This window comes from Dermacentor variabilis, chromosome 7 (genome assembly GCF_050947875.1).
Source record: "Dermacentor variabilis isolate Ectoservices chromosome 7, ASM5094787v1, whole genome shotgun sequence".
Taxonomy (NCBI): Eukaryota; Metazoa; Arthropoda; class Arachnida; order Ixodida; family Ixodidae; genus Dermacentor; species Dermacentor variabilis.
Genome location: NC_134574.1, coordinates 58,844,085 through 58,866,608, shown reverse-complemented (window position 1 = coordinate 58,866,608; position 22,524 = coordinate 58,844,085). Strand labels below are relative to the sequence as shown.

At 45.2% G+C, this 22,524-nt stretch overlaps 1 protein-coding gene and 1 long non-coding RNA gene across 2 annotated transcripts in view; one reads left to right on the top strand and one right to left on the bottom strand.

Moving 5' to 3' along the window:
* LOC142589066 (uncharacterized) overlaps positions 1 to 22,524 on the top strand; it is a 65,478-nt gene that overhangs the window by 20,310 nt on the left and 22,644 nt on the right. The gene's annotated exons all lie outside the window — the stretch shown is intronic.
* Positions 271 to 22,524, bottom strand: part of LOC142589065 (uncharacterized) — a 58,272-nt gene continuing 36,018 nt past the window's right edge. The window contains exons 3-5 of the mRNA XM_075700851.1: positions 20,780 to 20,862; positions 5,864 to 5,941; positions 271 to 438 (exon numbers count right to left, since the gene is read on the bottom strand). Coding sequence (XP_075556966.1) covers positions 305 to 438; positions 5,864 to 5,941; positions 20,780 to 20,862 — 295 coding nt within the window. The 3' untranslated portion in view covers positions 271 to 304. The remainder of the gene's footprint in view (positions 439 to 5,863; positions 5,942 to 20,779; positions 20,863 to 22,524) is intronic.

The window sequence follows — 22,524 nt, the reverse complement described above, 5'->3', positions numbered from 1 at the left end:
TTGTAGTAATTTTGTAGTACATATCCAACATGATATTTTAAAGCATGTGGTAACATAAATATGTATGAATGGCGATGGTTTGAGCGTATACGAAGTAGGTTTTTGGTCTTTCAACATATGTAATCAAGGCTTTGTCGTTTTGTTCGCTGAAATTTGTTAGTGGATTGCGAATCATTGTTTGAAGGTCGAAGTAATGGTTCTATCAAATGATATCAACCACATCAACCACATCATCCCTACAACAAATTGTTATATTTGTGCAAGGAGAAGTTTGTGCCAGTTACGCACATATCCTCTGTTAGAATCAGGGTTGGCAATCAGGTGTGTAGATAGCATATTGTGGTTGTCTGTGACAGTACTTCTTGAAGGCTATTTGGCATTGTGGCAAGTCTTCGTCAACGTGGTCTTCCCACACGTGCATCTCGCAGTGCCTGCTGCCTGCAAGAAAAATAAGACGGTTTAGGCGAAATTAATTATTTGAACAATTTGCTTCTTTGATATTGCATTACGTCACCAAAAACATCATACAACCGTCGTGGAAAGCCTATAGGTAAAGAGTCCCCCATGCCATGTATCTTTCGTTGATAGCTAAGTTGTCATTTACGCAAGTGTTTCAATAACCTGCACGTCTGTATTCATAATGTGAAATTCTCCGTGTTTTATTCGAAGCTTCTTGCTAGAGAGACGGCAACTGAGCAAGAAAACATAACGAGGGTAAGCGGAAAGTTTGTTACAAATTCATCCCATGCGACTGATTTCTTTAGGGCACTGGTGCCTCCACAGCACGCTCACTGCAGGTAGTCCTGCATTTATGTCATCGTTAGCCCCCTTCTGAAGCATAAAAACGTGGGACATAGCACCCAAGTACCGCCAATAAGCTTCTTGACAATATTTTATTTCTGAAAGATATTCTTAGACGGCTCTTGTCGCTCATTTATCTATTACCACAGCTGCAAGGTAAAATCTTTCCAGTTATTTATATGAAGATTTTTAAGGAATGTCACATGCCTCGGTGTGGTAAAAGCGTCATTGTCTTTGTACCAAATGTTATCGTGACGCCTCTGCATTCAAAACGTGCACAAGCCAATTTAAGTTTCCCAATAAAACAACCACTTCGTTAATCGTTATTCATCGCCGAGTTATCAGTGCTCACTTTGACTATGAGCAGCAATCCGAAAGTTGTTGGAGCCCTGCGATAAATTACATATATATATATATATATATATATATATATATATATATATATATATATATATATATATATATATATCTAGCGCTTTAATTGCTAGGCACACGTTCAACTTTTAGATAGCGAAAAAAGTATTTAATGTTTGCTAATTAGGGGGTCTCCTCTCAGTGCAGCCTTCTCGTTTCTATGTCAGTGCTAGTTGCAGCGAACCTGCAGCGTCCGCATTAGATTGACTTACACCTTGAAAGCCAGGTGGTACAATATGAAGAATTAGGGCGTCAGGACGGTTGTAGTTATTTTGGGCAGCTAGGTATGCATTACAGGGGGGCTCTCAGTGTGCCTTGAGCAATCACTAGCACCGGAACGCCATGTACGAATTTGGGATCCTATGTAAGTCATCGTGATCCCACCTAGAACTTATTCACCCGTCAGCCTTCTGCAACGTGTAGTGCTATTCAATACGTTTCTCACACCAAGAATCTTGCTCGCGTATCTCTTCTTAGCGCCTGATTATGTGCCCACAAGTAGGAGAAATCGAAAGGGATAGCGCTGATCACTAGTGCTGAAACTTCGGCATCTCCATAGGTTGCTTGCTTCTCTTTTGGCTAATATGGCTCTGTGTTCGTCTCTATCCGACTAAGTTCTTTTCCACTAACGAGTTCGGCACTGAATCATAACCCAAGTGAATAATGTCAATTGCAATGTTGCGCCGTGTGAATATGATTTGTGCACCAGTGCGACATTATTTTACACTGCTTGTGCAGTGTAAAATACACTGCAGGTGCACTTTTTAGTTATGTACTCGCCGGCCTCGCTCAGTGGACACTGCAGCTCCTTGTTATTCTGTTAGAGAATGCAGAAATGATGAAATGACTAGTGTGAATGAAGAAATGGAGGATTATTGGCCGGTATAGCATCCGAATATTTGCGCTGCCCTTCAGACTACAGCCGTCCATAACCTTTACATGAATCGTATATATATATATATATATACATATATATATATATATATATATATATATATATATATATATATATATATATATATATATATATATATATATATATATATATATATATATATATGCTTTCTCAATAACCTTTATGTGTGTGCACAAATATGAAACAATGCATTCTCGTCTGTGTTCACCCGCGAGGACGTCACTTCATGCCCAAACATAGGTACACTTTCCGATATCATCATGCCGCAGATAAATATTACCGAGTCCGGTATCATATCACTACTTACTAATCGTAAGGTATCATCTGCATCTGACCACGTTGTGTTGAACAACAAGTTGCTTAAAAGTACATCGCAAAGCATTTCGGGAATCTTGTGCGCTCTTTTTTCACAATCATTATCATCCGGCCAAATTCCTAATGACTGGCGTACAGCCGAGGTCATACTATTTTTTAGATCTGGCGATCGCTCATTTCCGCTACAGTGTAACTACCGGCCTATTTCGTTAACTAGCACCATTTGCAAACTACTCGAACATATCATACATTCTCAAATCATAAAATACTTAGAAGAACATAACATAATCTTCAAATACCAGCACGGCTTTCGCAAGGAATATTCATGCGATGGGCAACTTGCAGGGTTTACTAATGACTTGCTTTCATGTATTGTCGCTGGCAACCAAGTCGACGCGATATTCTTAGATTTTTCCCGAAATGCGAAAACACCCGTTTGCTTAGATTTAGGTGCACGTTAAAGAACCCCAGGTGGTCAAAATTTCCGGAGTCCTCCACTACGGCGTGCCTCATAATCAGAAAGTGGTTTTGGCACGTAAAACCCCAAATATTATTATTATTAGATTTTTCCAAAGCTTTTGAGCTCTTTCCTCACCACAGGCTACTACTGAAACTTAAACATTTTATCATTGACGCAGAAGTTATTGCATCGATAAAAGATTTCTTGTAATTTCGAACTCAATTCACAAACATTAGTCATTGCAACTCCCCTTTTATTCCTGTCACGTCCGGCGTTCCACAAGGGAGCGTGCTTGGCCCTTTGCTTTTTCTAATTTATATGAATGACTTGCCTAACTGCATGTCGTCCATAGTAAGACTGTTCGCCGACGATTGCGTAATTTACCGTACCATTTCTACCAACACTGACCAACCAGCATTGCAGTCAGACCTCAACGCAATAAACAGATGGTGTTCAGACTGGAAAATGACGCTAAATCATACTAAAACTAAGTGCATGTCATTTACGCACTCCTCTTCCCGTATTCCAACTTCATACTTTATAGATAACAATGTTGTCGAACTTACTACCACGTACAAATACTTAGGAATCAACTTGCAATCGGATCTAACATGGCATCACATCAACGTTACTCTTGCATCTGCTAACCGTACTTTCGGAATCATGAAACACAGACTAAAGCAAGCGCCTTCACACCTAAAGAAACTCGCGTACACCACGTTAATCAGGCCTAAAATTGAATATGCATGTGCCATCTGGGACCCGAACCAAGACTACATTATGCGTAACATTGAATCCCTGCAAAGCCGTGCTGCTCGCTTCATTTTTTCAGATTTTTCTCCGTACTCCAGTGTTAGATCTTGAAAAATTCGTGCCGAACTGCCTCCGCTCTCACTACGACGGAAACACGCCCGCCTATCTCTCTTTCACAAACTTTATTATCATGATCGTTTGCGCGACGACTTCTTTCAGTCACCCCCTGTCATTTTTCCTCGCCGTGATCACCCCTGCAACGTCAAACGCCCAGCTTGCCACTCGGCCCATTACGCACAATCATTCGTCCCCAAAACCATAGCTGACTGGAATAACCTACCATCTGATATTGCCGCTGAAGTTAACACCGATCAATTTCATCAAATGCTGTGTAATCATATCAGAATTTGACGTTACTATGCGTCTTTGGTGTTAGCTATATTTTTTCAGGGCTAATTCAATACCTTTGCATCTTGTTTGACATCGTATTGCAGTTTTTTCTCTTTTTGTGTTATCCTTGAACCCTTGTTGTTTCAATTTTCACACTTCATTCTTATCTTTATTCGAACTTTAATCCAGTTCCAATATTGGTGTATGCGTATTTTGTGGTGTTCTTACTATGTTTGCTGAATTTTTTATTCTTACTATTTTTTTTCGCATATTCTTATTAGTGTGTTTCGTGTGCCCCTCCTAGGTAATACCCTCTCCAAGAGGGCCTTTAGGGTATTTCAATAAATAAATAAATAATATTCTTGGCCACAACGGTGGTTGAGACACCGTGGTGGCACCGCGATCATGTTTCATGTTTTATCGAAATGTGCGCGCTGTAGTTGCGTTCACAGAATTGCATTAGGCAGTACGGCAAACACACTAATGGTTCTAAAGTATGTGACTATTACCGCCAGCATGTGATGGTCATCCTATTCCCTCTTCTGCATGACTCCCTGCGTTATTTTTTTTATTCTCAAATCACCAATGGCGAGCGCAGATTTGAATTCGAAGAAAAAGATAGATGCGACAACCAGCATTTACAATTCTGCACGGAACCGTTGAATGTGGCTCTTGCAATATTTTGTGACTTGGTGCCTTGTTTTGCATGTAGTGGTTTTTGCCTTCTGAGTGGAATAATAAGGCACCTCGCTCTTGCGAAAAGTCATGTGGCACTTGTTTACTGTGCAGGAACTTTTCCGTTCAAATAAATTTTTTAGCAACTGCATACCGCTAAACCAAGCTACTGCTATACTAACATGGGCAAGGTATAGCGCGTCTCACTCGTCTTATGCTTGAAGTTTCGAATTCACGAGAAACTTATGTGCGAAACTGTTCTTTAATACATTCTCTTTCAAGATAAGCGTCCAAGACACGATGCGCTTTGAAATCCTCTATGAAAACACAGCGTCCTATGCAGAATTCCCTGTGAAAATACATTCTCTCTTATATAGGCGGATATACCCGTAAATAGCTTCACATGGAACCCCCTTTGTCTGCTTCCTTCTTCGCCAATGTTACGGGGGGGGGGGGGGCAGCTTGATTTCACAGGCTGCCCCCCCCCATTCTCTAACATTCACCCTGAATGTTAGAGATTGTTAGAGGGTATCACGGCGAGTACATAACTAAAAAGTGTAGATTGAGCCACAAATCATATTCAGCTGGGGCCTGTGTCTGGGTTTCTGCAAGTGGTAGCCCTACAACGTGTCCTAAGTTCCCGGCACATGTTGCTACTGCAAACAGTCTTCATCTCTCGTAGCTGCGTCCACGTACCGAGGACACTGCGCACTAGATGCTTCTAGGCCAAACTAAAGCCTAATTTGCAGACTACTTTGCTATGAGATGTCCGTGTAAGGTTATGGTACGCGCACATGCGTCATTTTTGTATTAGGAAATCAATGAAAATTAAATTAAATTATGGGGTTTTACGTGCCAAAATTACTTTCTGATTATGAGGCACGCATTAGTGGAGGACTCCGGAAATTTCGACCACCTGGGGTTCTTTAACGTGCACCTAAATCTAAGCACATAGGTGTTTTCGCATTTCGCCCCCATCGAAATGCGGCTGCCGTGGCCGGGATTCGATCCCGCAACCTCGTGCTCAGCAGCCCATAACCATAGCCACTGAGCAACCACGGCGGGTATCAATGAAAATGAGCAAAAACTATTTTTACGTCTAGCTAGACCTAATTTATACAAAAAAAATGTATGCTCACCACTGAACAGCCGAGTAAAAACAGCACAGTGCTCCGTTGCATTCCAGAACCTCAGGGTGTATTCAACGCCTTGTCCTCCTTTGGAAACAAAATACGATCACGGGCGCTACAATTACGAATATATACTTAAAAGGAATACACGTGGAAACCATTTGAAATAATTTGAAATTATATATTTACGTATAGGCTTGCTGACCGAAGCCTTGTTTATGATGAAACAAGTGTGAGAGCTTGCGCCCATCTTATGTGCGGCTCAAAGCATGATTAAGCTAAACTCAAGCTAAACACCTATAGAATCATTTCATTCCTTGTAAATCAAGCGACATTATTCAGAGTTAACCGTATGTGACGTAGATGAGCAGTGTCCGGCCACAGCATTCAACGCAACGTGTCGTTTCTGGATGTTATTCCAGTGCTGTTGAAGTGTTGTTTTGATGTTCCCGGTTTCTCCGACGCAGGCATAGCTACAGTCCGCACGCGGAATTACGTACACCACACCTGAGAACTTGCCTTGCCCAAAGGGTATTTGACATGCACGAGCTCGCGTCTGAATTTACGTGAGGGGACATGTACTTCAGTGGCTCAGTAGGGTGCCAGGTGGCTCGCGCAGCAACCCCCACCCTGGCCTCCCGCCCTCCCCAAAGAAAAAAGAAAAAAAAAACGGACTTCAACGCCATATGTCCCAGGCATAAGCGAGACCTTTGCACGGGATACGAAAGCAGAGCGCGTGCACAGGGACATATGTTATTGAAGGCCGCGTTCTTTTCTTTTCAATTGTTAGGCGGGGGGGGGGGATGAGTCCATGGTGGGTGGTTACTGCTCGAGCCAGGTGGCACCCTACTGGGCCACTGAAATACACGCTCCCTCGCGGAAACGCTGACGCGAGCTCGTGCATGTGAAAGACCCTTTGGAAAAGGAAAGTCGTCAGGTGTGGCGTACGTCAGTCCGCGTGCGGACTGTCGATATGTCTATGTCAGTGAAACTGGCCACATCAAAACAACAATTTAGCAGCACAGGAATGACGTCCAGAAACAACAGCTTGAGTGCAATGCCCTGGCCAAACACTGCGCAACTACTTGACGTACCATAAACTGGGAAAAATCTCGCGTTATTTCCAAGGAACGAAATGATTCTACAGGTATTTAGCTTGAGTCCTTTGTCTTTCGAACCACGGTGCATACCCTTAATTCCGACGAAGGCAACCTGCCATCCATGTACGCCGAGTGCCTTAATCATGTCTTGCGCGGCACATAAGAAGGGCTTTGGCACGGACACTTGTTTTATTGTGAACCAATTTCCGTGGGGGAACCGAAACCTAAATATGTTTTTTAAACCATTTCGGTCGGTGTCCGTATGTCTTACTATTCAGTAGGCATAATCCCCACATGACTGCCATCTGTCATACTTTCGACTTAATTACAAGTGCACACTGCTGCTCGCATACTACCCAAATTACGCGTTATTACAATGTAGCAAAATAATTCGTACTTTTTATAGGACATGGCAAAACAAATAAAACATATTTGTTAGGCTTTTACACTAGGAGAAGCTCTAAAATTCCCTATTTAAATATTGCTGGTGGTACAATCAACAGATGAAGTAGCTATTTCACAAAAATGTTAGCTGGTTTCACTGACATCTGGGATGCAGCAGGGGTTACATCTGTGCACGCATGTTTTTTTTTCTTTGGGTAAATAATACTATGAAAACATGGAGTTTAATATTACGATTGTCTGGGGTGACGTTTTTGCTTGGTGCTCAATAGTGCTCAAACGAGAACAACGCTCTACAGATGCTCGCAATGTTGGAATGTGCTGCCACGCGGTGCATGAAAGTATATGAAGGAAAGCGCTACTGAGTGTGCACAGAAAATGACTGCTTCAACCTTTCGTCTTAACAGTAATAACATTAAGAAACTGTAAAATTTTTCAGCGTTCACGTTTCAAGTAGTTTCAAATAGTAGAGTGATAGCGGGATAATTCAAACAAAAATTAAATAGTAATAATGCGGTCGTTTCGAACGTTTCCCCGATGACCATACGCGCGACATTTTTAATTTAAATTATCTATGTGAGACCAATTTTTAGGCATGCACAACATGAGACACTTACTGACAGCTCGTGGCTGACAGCGTATGCAGAAGAATACAGTTCGTTTCATGAATTCGTAGAATCGTCGAAGAAATTGGGTTATGCAGAAACCATCGACAACGATTGGAGATTTAGAGTAATGGCCCAATATAACGAAAGAACAAGAGACACTTTTCTCCTCACGTTAACCTCTTCGAGAAACTTGGCTTACCGAGAGCATGCGTGCCTTAGGCACAGATCGTTTCCTCGCCTCACGTACGACCACGACCCATCGGTTAACAATCTGCTATCGTAGAAAACTGCCGAAAGAGCCACGCTATGTTTATAAAGGAAACAACAGTAATGCCGTTCTACGTTCACCTTTGTTACTAGCGTTCTAAATATTTTTCAAAAATTTTACGCCGAACAAAGAAGTTTCGGCAGACGCACTTAAGACAGCTTACGTGTGCGAATGTGAGAGCAATATACCGTTTGTAGACCCCGAAACGTCATGAAGGCGCTCCCCCCCCCCCCCATTTAGTGCACTCACGGCCTCGCACCACACCTTCCCCATTTTCGATACCATCACGTGCCCAATCCCGTCCGCACTAGGTGGCGTGGCCAGGTGGCAGCGACGTGACGTCTGCAATCACGCACACACTATGCGCTCCTTTAGTCAATCAGAACCATGGAGCCGCTGTGGCGTCAGCAAAGCGCGGTCGCATCGCTTCCCAGAGGCCCGTGTTCGATTCCCACCGAGACAAAAATATGCTACATTTTCTTTTCAAAGCCACTACATTACTTTGTTTACAGTGTCGCGAAGCCCTCTGGGCAGTAAGCGTTCGCGACTAGAACGATAGAGCAGCGAGAGCTAGTACAGCCGATCGAGCACCGAAACAAGGTTTTCTCTCTCGCCGTCGTTGCCTCTCCCTTAGCGACATCCCCAAGTCACCGGAGTCGCCGGTAGTCCACGCAAACGCAACTTGTGCCGTCTTTCTCTTTGGCGAGCAATGCAAGAGAAGCCCAGGGACTGTGCCAAGGTGTGCGGATACACGATGCGGTCTGTGGCGTAAGGGATCATTGTTGCCGGTGTCGATGTGATGGACAATAGTTGAAGTACAGCCTAAGCGAGATTGTTGTAGGTCGTATGACGTGCGAAAGCGGCGAAAAAATTCGACGATCTGGGCGTGCTGACCTGGAGTGACGTTGGGGTCAATACACCGGGAAAATGTTGGATGACACGGCGGCCTAGGAGGAAAAACTTGAAGTGCCAGAGCGTCAACGGGAGGAGAAGCCTGGTCGTCAGGCACATCGTAAAGAAAGATTGGTTCAATTTCGTCACCATAACCAAGAAACTCTTCATTGAGCCGGCTAGCAGGGCAAGGAAACAGGTTCGATACCTAAAGTGCGCTGGAACATTGTCGAATGGAAAGAAGGGCAAAAGGAACCATAAAGCGATGACGGCGAGCAACAAGCTTAGGAGGCGTGAAAAGAACTATGGAGTGAGAAAGCCCAATGCAGGAAACGGGTACAAGTACGGCAGAGTATAGAGGAATCTCGGTGTCGGCGGTGACGAACACTCTACCGGAAGTGTCATCAGTATCTTCAAAAAAGGTGTCGCCGAATGGTGACAGCGCGAGTTCAGCACGGGCACAATCTATAGCGGCATGATGAGAGGACAAAAAGTCCGATCCTAAATCATGGCGTAGGAGCAGCGAGGCAGAACAACGAGCTCAACATGGTGTAAAGTGCCGCTTATAACAACACGCACGGTACACTTTCCTAAGGGTTCAATCGGTGCAGCGCTTGCTGCATGTAATGAAATGGCAGAATATGGCGTTGCGACATTCCTAAGGTTAAGATGAAGCTGCTCCTAAATCACTGACATTTCTGCTCCCGTGTCTACAAGCGCACGAAGGGCAATGTCTTCTGCATAAACTTCAAAGACGTTCGCAGGAAATAAATGAGGGCTTGAGGAGTTCGTTGAGATCGCAGTTTTGCCTCCTGAACGGCCGTCTTTAGTTTTCCTCTTGCATAGCTTCGGGGCGACGGATAAGCGGCGACAGAAAACGCCGACGGGCAGACGGAGACCAACGAGTATTGATGGTTCGGGAAGCAGGAGGCGAGGCTTCGAACGGCTGAGTGGCAGTAGCAGAACGGGACGGAGAGTCTAAACCGTTGCTTTGTGCCCTCGGAGAATCTAAAGGCTAGCATCCGCGCCGGCGGCAAAGCCGTGCTACATGCCCAAGTAGGCCGCACGAATAACAGATAGGCCGGTTGTCATGGGTGCGCCACGGATTGAGAACAGCGGCCGGAGACGGATGGAAATATTGGCGAGGTGGGCGCACGGGCTGCTGTGGCGGCCAGTAGCTGCTTGTAGGTGCATATGTTGCAGCTGCTTGTGTAGGTTAGGGAAATGCGCTGGCAAGTCTGGATTGAATAGCTGCAGACGTAGGCCTTGGATTCGTGACTACGGCAGAGTACGTAAGTGGGCGTAGGAGGCAGTTGATGAGCAAGGGGTACGGCGTTAGCGACTTGTTCTTGTGTCATCTGCCGGAGATCGGGAGACAAGGGCGACTCTGACACTAGACTGACTGGCGAAAGGCGAGTTGGCGTGCCACTTCTTCTCGTACAAACCGCTTGATTTGTTCGCAGATTGCTCAGCTTTAAGGAGAAGCACTGACACCATCACTCAGAGCTGAAAGCGCGACGTCCGGAGCGAGAACTCGGCGCGTAATAAAGCCGTTGTTTGCGTAGCTCCTCATAGCTCTGGCAAAGCGTTATGAGGTCGTTGACTGTCTAAAACTTCATTGCCTAGAGCGTTTGGAAGGTGTCATCTTCTATGTCTTTCAAGATGTTCTTGACCTTGTCATCTTCGGTCAAATCTGGGTTGATACGGCGGCAAATGTCAACTACATATTCAATGTAGCTGGTAAAGGTATCGCCCTTTTGTTGGGCACGAGAGCGAAGCAGTTCAGCCCGAAGTTTGCGCCGAGCATGGTGACCGAAGACTGCTTGCAGTGTCGTTCGGAATGCTCTCCAGGTGGGAAAGTCAGCCTTATGGTCTTGGAACCAAAGATGGGCGACCCCGGGATGGTAGATCGCATGTCCCCAAGCTTGTCAGCTTCAGTCCATTTGCTGTGGGCACTCACTCGTCTGTACGATGACAGCCAGTCCTCTACGTCTTGATAGTCAGTGCCATTGAATATGGGAGGATCCCGTTTGCGTGGCGCACCAGGACAGACGATCGGAGGTGGTGCCTGGGGTGCATCGGTAGGATTAGTCTCCTCAGGCATGACAGATTTGACAGGGATCGTCCTGCTTTGGAGTTCCAGGCTTGCGAAATGTCCAGCACCTTCCACCAAATGTGGCAAAGCAATTTGGACAGTAAACATTCGCGGCTATAACCATAGAGTAGCGAGAGGTAGTACAGCCGATCGAGCACCGAAACAATATTTCTCTCTCCCGTCATCGTTGTCTCTGCCTTAGCCACACCCCCACAGCTCCTTATTTTACAGTACAACAGGAACATCTGTGATAAACCTGATGTCAATACGAGCATTTTCACGTGTTTCACCCTGTGCACCGTCTGCCATTTATTGCACCAGCTTTCGGTGACGCCGATAACAACGGATTTTAGTGTAATAGGGCATATAATGATTTCGATACGAAAAAGTCGAAATAATTGTTACTCCACATTATTTATCACATTGTCACGAAGACAGGCAGGAAGTAAAGGCAATGTAAATCATTACTGATGAACTAAACATTAAATTTACCCCGTACTTGAACGATAGAAAAGATCAAACCCACCTTTTTAATGTAAATTGTTAGACAAACGATCCGAATCCGCACCTACTCTAACTGTGCTACTTTGCCTATTACTTCTTTGCTACATATATTATCTATAAAGCAGTATATTCTGTCATACACGAAAATCCGGCGGCCTCGTCCATGGTGTAACCCAGCAGTGATACGAAACGTAGCTGAAGGCGGAAAGAGTGAACACACGTTAAAGATGTCCGGATTGACGTCAGATTTCCCAGGTAAGTGCCTGGGAAATTATTGGCTTTAAAAAGGAAAGAGATAGATATCTGTCTAGGTGGGAAAGAAACCAGGGCCTCCGAGGTGCGAGACGAGCACTCTTGCCCGACGCCACGGCGGGCAAGAGTGTAGGCTCTCTTGCAGTCTCTTCTTGCAGGCTCTCTTGGATTTCACCATCACAGACTCAACAGTCTGAGGGTGATGTCATTCACATGAAGGTGGGGAGTTACGCGTGGCATGGCCGACAGCTGTGCTGCGAGCCCCAGGAGGGTGATGGTAAAAAGCATTGGAGGTAGGACCAACCTATGTGATGTACACTTTTTTTCCAAGTGGATAACCTGCGACTGAAGTTCCCCGATTGTCAATCTGGCAGTGCGGTTGGAGAGGCAGACTTTAGTCTTGAGATCCGGATCCGCAACCATACCTGCCCTAAGTAGATGTATTCCCTTACCACTTCCAGTGCCTCGCTATCTGTAGTGAACTGCCGCTCTCTTCCGAGACTATTACGCATTAGTTTTCTGTAGATTAATTTTTAGACCCACCCTTCTGTTTTGCCTCTCCAGGTCAGGGAGCATGAATTGCAATTGGTCCTCTGAATTACTAGTCAAGGCATTATCATCAGCGAATCGCAGGTTACTAACGTATTCTCCAGTAACTGTTATCCCCCATTCTTCCCTATCCAGGTCTCTGAATACCTCCAGTAAACACACTGTGAATAGCATTGGAGAGATCGTATCTCCCTGCCTGACGCCTTTCTTTATTGGGATTTTGTTGCTTTCTTTATGGAAGACTACGGTGGCTGTGGAGCCGCTACAAATATATTTCAGTATTTTTACATACGGCTCGTCCACACCCTGATTCCGTAATCCCTGCATGACTGCTGAAGTTTTGACCAAATCAAACGCTTTCTCGTAATCAATGAAAGCTATACATAAGGGTTGATTATATTCTGCACATTTCTCTATCATCTAGTTGATAGTGTGAATATGGTCCATTGTTGAGTAGCCTTTACGAAATCTGGCCTGGTTCTTTGGTTGACAGAAGTCTAAGGTGTTCCTGATCTTATTTGCGATTACCTTAGCAAATACTTTGTCGGCAATGAACAGTAAGCTGTTCGGACTATAATTTTTCAAGTCTTTGGGGTCTCTTTTCCTATATATTATAATTATCTTGGCGTTCTTCCATAATTCCATTTAGCTCGAGGTCATGAGGCTTTGCGTATACTGGACGGCCTGTTTCCCTAGAACAATCTGCCTACCATCCTTCAAAAAATCTGGTGTTTCCTGATCCTCTCCAGCTGCCTTCCCCCTTTGCATAGCTCCCAAGGCTTTCTTTACTTCTTCCGGCGTTGCTTGTGGGATATCAAATTCCTCTAGACCATTTCCTCTTCCAATATCGTCGTGGGTGCCACTGGTACTGTATAAATATCTATAGAACTCCTCAGCCACTTCAACTATCTCATCCATAGTAGTAATGATATTGCCAGCTTTTTCTGACCCCACCGTCTCTTCTACCGCCAGCCTCCAGTCACGCTGGATGACCGCACTGCTCAGCTCTGACCTGACAGCACACCTCTGGGCCGTCCAGCGAGCCGAGGAAGCCGCATCGAGACAAGGTCTCGGAATCGCGTCCGCGGCGGGTGCCCAGACCCACTAAAAAGACGCCGCACTCAAATCTTGCTGATTTGAAATAAAAGTTTACGCTCTCTCTCACCGCTTTTAGCCTTCCTCTGTTCCTGAGAGCTTGTTAAATTCTATCCATATTGTGCTTCTTTATGTCAGCTGTCTTACGATTGTTTAGTAACTTCGAAAGTTCTGTCAGTTCTACTTTAGCTGTAGGGTGAAAGGCTTTCATACATTGGCGTTTCTTAATCAGCTCTTTCGTCTCCTGTGATAGCTTACTGGTATCCTGTCTGACGAAGTTACCATCTAGTTCTATTCCACACTCCTTAATGATGCCCATAAGATTGTCGTTCACTGCTTCAACACTAAGGTCCTCTTGCTGAGTTAAATCCGAATACCTGCTCTGTAGCTTGATCTGGAATTCCTTTGTTTTCCCTCTTACCGCTAACTCCTTGATCGGCTTCCTATGCACCAGTTCCTTCCGTTCCCTCCTCAAGTTCGAGTTCTGGACATCATATGGTGACTGAAGCGCACCTTGCAGAGCACCTTCACGTCATGTATGATGCCAGGGTTAGCGTAGAGTATGAAGTCTGTTTCATTTCCTGTCTCGCCATTCGGGCTCCTCCACGTCCACTTTCTGCTATCGCGCTTCCGGAAGAAGGTATTCATTATGCGCATATTATTCCGTTCTGCAAATTCTACTAATAACTCACCCCTTCTCTTCCTAGACCCTATGCCATATTTCCCCACTGACTTGTCTCCAGCCTGCTTCTTGCCTACCCTGGCATTGAAGTCGCCCATCAGTATAGTGTATTTTGTTTTCACTACACTGCTTTGACTGTAGACTATTTTGACAGTTGTTGTCCATAGTGATAATTAAATCTGCAGACAATATACCCAGACAAACCGGAGCCAGCACGGAAGGCCAGGCACTTCCTCGTTCGCTTGCTTCTAAGCTTCAGACAAACCACGCCGATTTCACGATCTAGCCATTTGAGCTTGCGCGAAAAGTGGTACCTACGACACGGCAAGCTCTTTTGCCCTCAGCCGCCTGGAGCGCGCTCCGCATTATGTGCTATTTTGGTTTTTCTTGACGAGGCGATGTATTTGTCACAGCTATACGTTGTGGTATCTGTTCATAGCGGTATCTACGATATGTAGCAGACCACAGTTACATGCAAATGTAGCGCGTATGCGCAGCCTTTGATTTGTGCACGACCGGTCTGCAATGCGCGCTCGCACTGACATGCTCCAGTCTGGCCGTGCTACGTGGTAAGCTGCGGCTTTGTCTTGCAGCGGCTTTGTCTTGCACCTGCTTGACCTTCAGACTGCAGCCACATTCTACATATGCAGTTTGAAGCGCTGTCAAGAGCTGACTACGAAGAGAAGTCTGCCAAGGCGTCTAGCCATCAGCAAGGGATGAGCGCCTGTGGGAAAGCATGCGCATGGACTGACCATAGGTTTCGTGTGCTTTGAAGCTACTTGAGTGTTCAAAACTAGGCAAAATTAGCGGGAACCATTGACTGCGACACTGATAAGCAGGCTGGCGACAGTCTAATTTCTACTCCGGTGGCCGCGGGTGTGCGCGAGTTCAAGGTAGTGGGCTTCATCCGGAAGTACGTGAAAAAGCACAGTGATCCAAGCCCCTTTTTCATTGATGTCAGCGATCGGCCAAAAGCAGCCGCGTATGGTGTCTAGTTAATTGCGTATTAAAGGAGCCCAAAAGACAGAGGAAACTTCTGTTGAAGATCGAGCGTTGGAGGAATAACGTGGCTTTACGCTACGCTTGAAAGCTTCACGTGCTTCCCATGACGGGAACAGTTGTCTTAGAAGTTTAGAGCAGCGTGCGCTATCCGCGTGTTTGTTCACCAAGTCACACAATTCATTCAGGAACTATATAAAGAACCGCAAGTTTTCAAATTTATTCCAGAGACCCCCACTGTGGCGTCGTCGTAATAGTATTGTGTTCTTCGCAAGTAAAACACAAGCATGTATTTCTGTTTTGATATTAGAATGGTCGGGTGCATTTGCCATATTGGTGGGCTACAGGGAGATGCTGATTTGTCTGTCAATCAAGACCAGTTTTCCCAGTAAAAAACCGCGACATGCTAAACACATAGGCCTAAAAGAACCATACATTCTTAACTCCGCTCTGTGGCAGATTTGAATGCTATGGTGAATAAATATTAGCTTAATAGTGGCCTTTCCGTAGCGTTGAAGTTAGTAGAATATTGACCAGGTGCAGGCGGTAATATTTGTCGTGGTTCTTGCGAGCATGGAATAGTACTAGCGATAATGGGAACTGGCTAAACTTTTTTCAGTTCTTCTTTGGGTCGACGTTTATAGCAGTATTTTTCTATTATTGTTTCAAGTTTGGCCGAAAACAGCCTGCCTGACTGAGTACCTTTTACCGTGAAGCGTAAAAAATACCAGCTGTGCCATCTCATGATGATTGTCCAAGGTTATGTGAGAACATTCCCACACACAAATGTCTGAACTTACACACACATGTCTTTCTTCAACTTTACTTCGATCGTTTGTCATTCTATGATGGCAATAATGGGGTGGGGGTATTGAAGTATAATACGTACTTCAACACTTTCCAAAGTTGTATATGTCGAGTAATAGTAAAGAAAAGATTCATTACACCTCGTCTCCTTCCTGTAGGCATGAATTATGTTACGGAGGGTTCTAAGCCCAGTGCGTCCTTCATGAATTTTAGAAACCATTTGTTTGCAAGATTCCATATTTATATGTTTAGGTCCCCAGCCACTAACATTGACGTATACTTCCCTTTGGTATTGTTGGAGTGCGGAAGCTCTCCAGCCGTTTGCCGTGCGGTTCATGGACGAATTGCTTCAGGCATGCGCTATAACATGCACTGGTGTTCTTGAGGTATTTCTTGTGCTAGTGGTTGCCGTTGTGCTGCTCGCTTTTGATGGAGCCGGTGCTGACTGCCTGTCAGTTTCAGTCCAACCCATTCTAACTGCTGCAACTCGTGTTGTCTGCTTTTATTTATAGCTTTAACAGCGAAGGCCTTCCTATTAAAAGAAGCTGAATTTTCTCGCTCACGACCAATGATCGCAGCACTTATTCTTGTTTTCGTTTCGCCCTAATGAGAAGCACTTCAGGATAGGTACTGCCGGCGCCTCCTTAGTCCCGCCTATTACGGGTCCTCTGCCTAACTGTTGGCGTGGTGCCAAGGAAAACCACATGCTCACCAGGCTACGGGTCTGAGTACGATGCCTCTTAGAGGACTGAACTCCTTCCTTCTAAACTGGCTTTCTTTTTTGACGAGGACTATTGAGTCAAACTGGACACCCTGTATACACAATGCCTCATGACCTCGAGCATACCGGAATCCCGAAAGAACGCTAACATAATCCTAATCCATAAGAAAGGCAACGCCAAAGACTTGAAAAATTATAGACCGATCAGCTTAATGTCCGTTGCCTACAAAGTATTTATTAAGGTAATCGCAAATAGAATCCGGAACACCTTAGAGTTCTGTCAACCAAAGGACCAGGAAGCATTTCGGAAAAGCTACTCAACAATAGACCATATTCACACTATCAATCAGGTCATAGAGAAATGTGCGGAATATAACCAAGCCTTATGTCAAGCTTTCATTGATTACGAGTAAGCGATCGATTCAGTCGAAACCTCAGCAGCCATGGATGCATTACGGAATCAGGGTGTAGGCGAGCCGTATGTAAAAATACTGAAAGTTATCTATAGCGGCTGCACAACCACTGTAAACATCCATAAAGAAAGCGACAAAACCCCAAGAAAGAAAGACGTCAGGCGCGACGATACGATTTCTCTAATGCTATTCACGGCGTGTTTACACGAGGTAGTCAGATACCTGGATTGGGAAGAATCGGGGATAAGGGTTGATGGAGAATACCTTAGTAACTTGCGATTCGCTGGTGATATTGCCCTGCTTAGTAACTCACGGGACCAATAACAATGTGTGCTCACATACCTGGAGAGGCAGAGCAGAAGCGTGGGTCTAAAATGAATCTGCAGAAAACTAAAGTAATGTTTAACAGTCTTGGAAGAGAAGAGCAGTTTACGATAAGTAACGAACCACTGGAAGTGGTAGGGTAATACATCTACTTAGGAAACGTAGTGAGCGCGGATCTGCATCACGATACTGAAATAATCAGAAGAATAAGAATAGGCTGGGGTGCGTTTGGCAGGCATTCTCAGATCATGAACAACAGGTTGCCATTATCCCTCAAGAGAAAAGTATAACAGCTGTGTCTTACCCGTACTCACGTACGGGGCAGAAACCTGGAGGCTTACGAAGAGGGCTCTACTTAAATTGAGGACGACGCAACGAGCTATGGAAAGAAGAATGACGGGTGTAACGTTAAGGGATAAGAAACGAGCAGATTGGGTGAGGGAACAAACACGAGTTAATGACATCTTAGTTAGAATTAAGAAAAAGAAATGGGTGTGGGCAGGACATGTAATGAGGAGGGAAGAAAACCGATGGTCATTAAGGGTTACGGACTGGATTCCAAGGCAACGGGAGCGTAGCAGGGCGCGGCAGAGAGTTAGGTGGGCGGATGAGATTAAGAAGTGTGCAGGGACAACATGGCCACAATTAGCACATAACCAGGGCAGTTGGAGAAGTATGGGAGAGATATTTGCCCTGCAGAGGGCGCAACCAGGCTGATGATGATGCTGATTGAGTAATCCTACCAAGGCCAGTTGTATAGCCTGACTAAATTGCCAAAGAGTACGTCTACGCATGTCACATTAAAAAATGTTTCGCGGATGTATGTCAATACGAGCAACTCATACATATATCAAGCACAGCGCTGCTCTTGTAGGAGGGTGTTCTCGTACGCTTCGGTCTTTAAACATAGCTCCTTAGGCGTAGGTAAATAATCGCCAAACTCGCAAGTTTCGCGGAACGACCAGAGGCGATAGGTTCAAGCCCTATAAGTCTTTAAGTTTGCAGCTGGCGAGATGACTGGCAGACCCAAGGACGTGGCAGCCAAGGCTGATGAGACTCTGGGTACACAAAACCGCGAACGCTAAGGTGTTAGGTATGCCACACGAATAATATTGATCTTAGGCAAAGGCCTAGAGACAATTTTATCAATAGGTTTGTTGATGGATCAATTCCTAGCGGATCTCCGACGTTCAACAGGTTCAATGCATGTGAGAAATATAAATTATGAATTTTTTGCTAGGATATACAAACAGAGAAGCTGTTTGTTTGAAATGACAGATAGGTGGGCTAGTTGGTGACGCTTTATTGGTAATACATTGGTAATACATTACCAATATTTATGTCATGCTTTCATCTTATCTTACATTGTAAATCGCGTCCGTGCAAACCCGCCTTCAAAAACACGGTAATCTTGTTCCGTCGCCCTAAGCAAACCACACGAAAAATCTCGGAAGCTTATCATAACACCAGGAATGCTGTACTACGTGTAAGCCAACTATCCTTAGTACTGCATGACCAAGAAATCAGTTGTAATCGATGTGAACACGTGCCTTCGATCTATGTTCGTTTTATACCTCGCCTTCACATGCGGGATGGGTGCCTTTCCTGTATGTGTATTTTTTCTATACGTGCGTTAAACATAAGTTTTGAGGGAGCACCTGTAGTCTAGGTTGGTTCTCTACGCCCTGTGCGTTTATAGCACTCAAAATGTTTATAACTGTTTTTTCAACTGAGGTATACACAAAGCGACCAAAATTCAACATCTCCCAACAAATTTTGTTTTAATTCGTATGTTTCCTAGTTCGAAGCAGTTTTCATTGCCGACACTGATCATGTCACCCCACGCCGGCCTTCTACGCAGAATAACATTGCGCCATACCCATCGCACGCTGAAATTAGAAATGAAGCAATGCAGCGACACACCATATTGCGAGCGGGGAACGCGTCACGCATACGGCGTTTATACAGCCGGGCTCCTCTCTCCCGCTTCCTTCTGCACACGCCGTGACACTGGGCGCACTAATGACACACAAGCTCACGCATGACATTCACACAACTTTGTCTCATCGTAAATGACGGGGGTACAAATCCGCGGCCTTCCATTTATATTGTTCGTTATTGATGGGCGCTACAGACTACGTGGTACATAGTTACAGAAGTTGGTGTCAAGGAGGCTAATTGAATAGTGGAGCGTACCGAGTGACCGAAGTTCGCTTAACAGAGTGCCATCGAAAAGCTACGTGTACGCAATGACAAGGACCCAGTGCCTCAAGGGGCTTTTCTGTAGCGAGAAGCACTCAAGTGTGGATCCCTGAACTTAAACCAACTCGACCACATAGCTATTGTTTTCCACTGAGTCAATCTGATTTCGAAGAGGTTTCTTGAACCGCGGAGATGCATAGTAGCACATATAGAATGACTCAAGTTGGCATAAAGAAGGTCCACTGAAGAGCTGCATATCTCCCAGTGACTTATACCTAGCAAACCAAGTTCGCCCCAAAGAAATTCATTGAACCGCAATACATACCCAGTGGTTGATATGCAGTGCCCTACTTCGGCGTCAGGCTTGTTGAAGAACGGCACAGACCAAGTGGCAAACACCCAGGGCTCCAAGGTAGCATCAAACAGACTCAATGGACAGCGGCACATACCCAGTGCCTCAAACTCAGTGAACCAATTTGACCAGATGCTGGCTTTCGAATCCTGTTCCATCAGCACAGCAGGCCTACGCTCTGCCCATGAGACCATGAACTGCCCACTCTACTGCCCAAATATTGCAGCAAGAATATTAGTTATAGATGGATCGATCGATAGATAGATAGATAGATAGATAGATAGATAGATCCCAGAAAGTGTTGAAGTACCTTAAGAAAGCTCCGAAACTCCTCCTCAATGGCTTCTATGTTTTATTTAAAGCTCTATGCAATAGCCATTTTACTTCTGAGCCGCGCATTTTGTGGCAGGGTGAACCCATATTGTGAAAGAATAGCTTTTGTACCCGTCTTCAGAACGTCAGCGCTTCGTCACTTTTGCGTTGTGAAAACGAAGCTCAGGCTGTTATATATGAGCACGGGCACATCATATTCAATATGAGGTTGGTGGCGAAACTACTAATTTTTTTTCGCAGTTTCTGAATTCAAAATGCTTAGGGCGCCATATTTCTATACTTCACAATCTGTCAAGTAATGTTCCCTTGGCGTGCATTGCTGCCTTACCTGGCAGCGGGCTGACCCGCATGATGGGTCCGGCGGCTCCTCTCCGTTTGCCTCTCAACTCAGCGTAGAAGTCGTTGCTCCTCCTGAAATACAAACATATGTCCGAATAATAAGCAACAAATCGTATCTGGGCAAAATAGACATCTTGTGTACTTTCTTCCTGGATAACTTCGTGTACTAGGATAGTATTGAGGTGCACACGTCAGACGCACAGTGACATATAAAGCAGTGTGACCCCAGTAAACGTGAACCTCTCGTATTGCTTGGCAAAGCCAATGTAAACAGAGAAATTACAGTGAAAAATGATGTAAGAGGTTCGGACAAATAGGAAAATTAAACTGAGCTGCTATGCGTATGCTCTTGAAATCTTGAAATACAAAATAACAATATCCATTGCACATCAAAGGTGTAAAACGACGACAAATTTCAGGAAATGTTTTAGTACTCAACGCACTACGACAGCAGCATTCTACCATAGTCACGACCAGCATCTTCTGTTTCAATTTGTGTTGGTCACCTGCTTTCTCATGGAGTGTGCTTTTAGCCACATCGGCGAACTGGCCAGAAACCATTTGCTTATGGGAAGCGGTTTGCTAGGAGAGCGCATAAAGGTATAAAAAAGTGTAAAAATATAAAATATATCTTTGCTGTAAAAATTGCGACTGAATACATCTCACGATTACTGTCGACGGCAATGCGTCACCATTGAGTTAGTATGGTGAGAGAACAAACTGCCACCGTCGAAACGAGCTAAATATATGAGGGGTGCACTGCAGCGAAATCCCTCTAAGGGAGTTCATTAGGTACACACTACGCGCCATCTAGCGCCACCGCCCCGAAGCCTGCGTGTAGCCTCCGAAATGCGTGGCATGTCAGTGCGTGCGAACGCTCAGAAGCGCACCTTGCGGCGGTCGGGCTCTTCTCTCGCGCTTCTTTCTGGACACACTGCGTCATTTCTTCATATACCGCAAAAGTTCACGTGTAGCATCACGGAGAAGCGTGACACAGCCGTGCCTACGAACGCTCAGAATTGTTTTCTCGCTTGCCGCACACTCGGTGGACACATAATTAGTGACTCAAATCTACGAGAGGTTCATTGAAGAGCAGGCGCATACCCCGCGCATTTGTAGCGCAGCCTGCTAATGGGTCGCGTTCCTCTTCTTGTGGAACTGTTGTGACGTGGGTTCGATTCCGCTCCATGTCAGAAAAATTCAAGAGCTGTTTTTTCCAGATTCCCGAGCGACACACTGGCAGTAGGAAATACTTAGTTGCCTAACTTGTCGTCAGAAATGTTCATTAAAGAACGATACACTCGTACAACCACACACCCAGTAACATCAAGTTCGGATGAAAGATGTTCTTTAAAGCGCTGAGCGGTTGGCATATACGTTTGCTCTAAGTCATCTTCAGAGTTTCTCCGAAAAGCCGTGTTGCTCAGCTCCGACCCTGATTTGCAGGCAAGGTCATCAAAAGAGCTGCGGAAACCACCCTGGCCCAGGGATTCGTGGCTGCCTAACAATAAAGTCATCCGTCAATACCTTGTTTTCAAATAAAGTCTTTACTCACTCACTCACTTCGAAAAGCAGTACATACCCAGTCCCGCAACTAAGGTGGCCTCGAGCTTCGGATGAAGTTCAGCAGTGCTTTTAGTCATTGCAGAGTGGCCCAATCGCCGGTGGCGCATACCTGGGTAGGCAAGTTGGCGTCACACCTACTCGCACATACGCCGTGACCAAGCTTAGCAT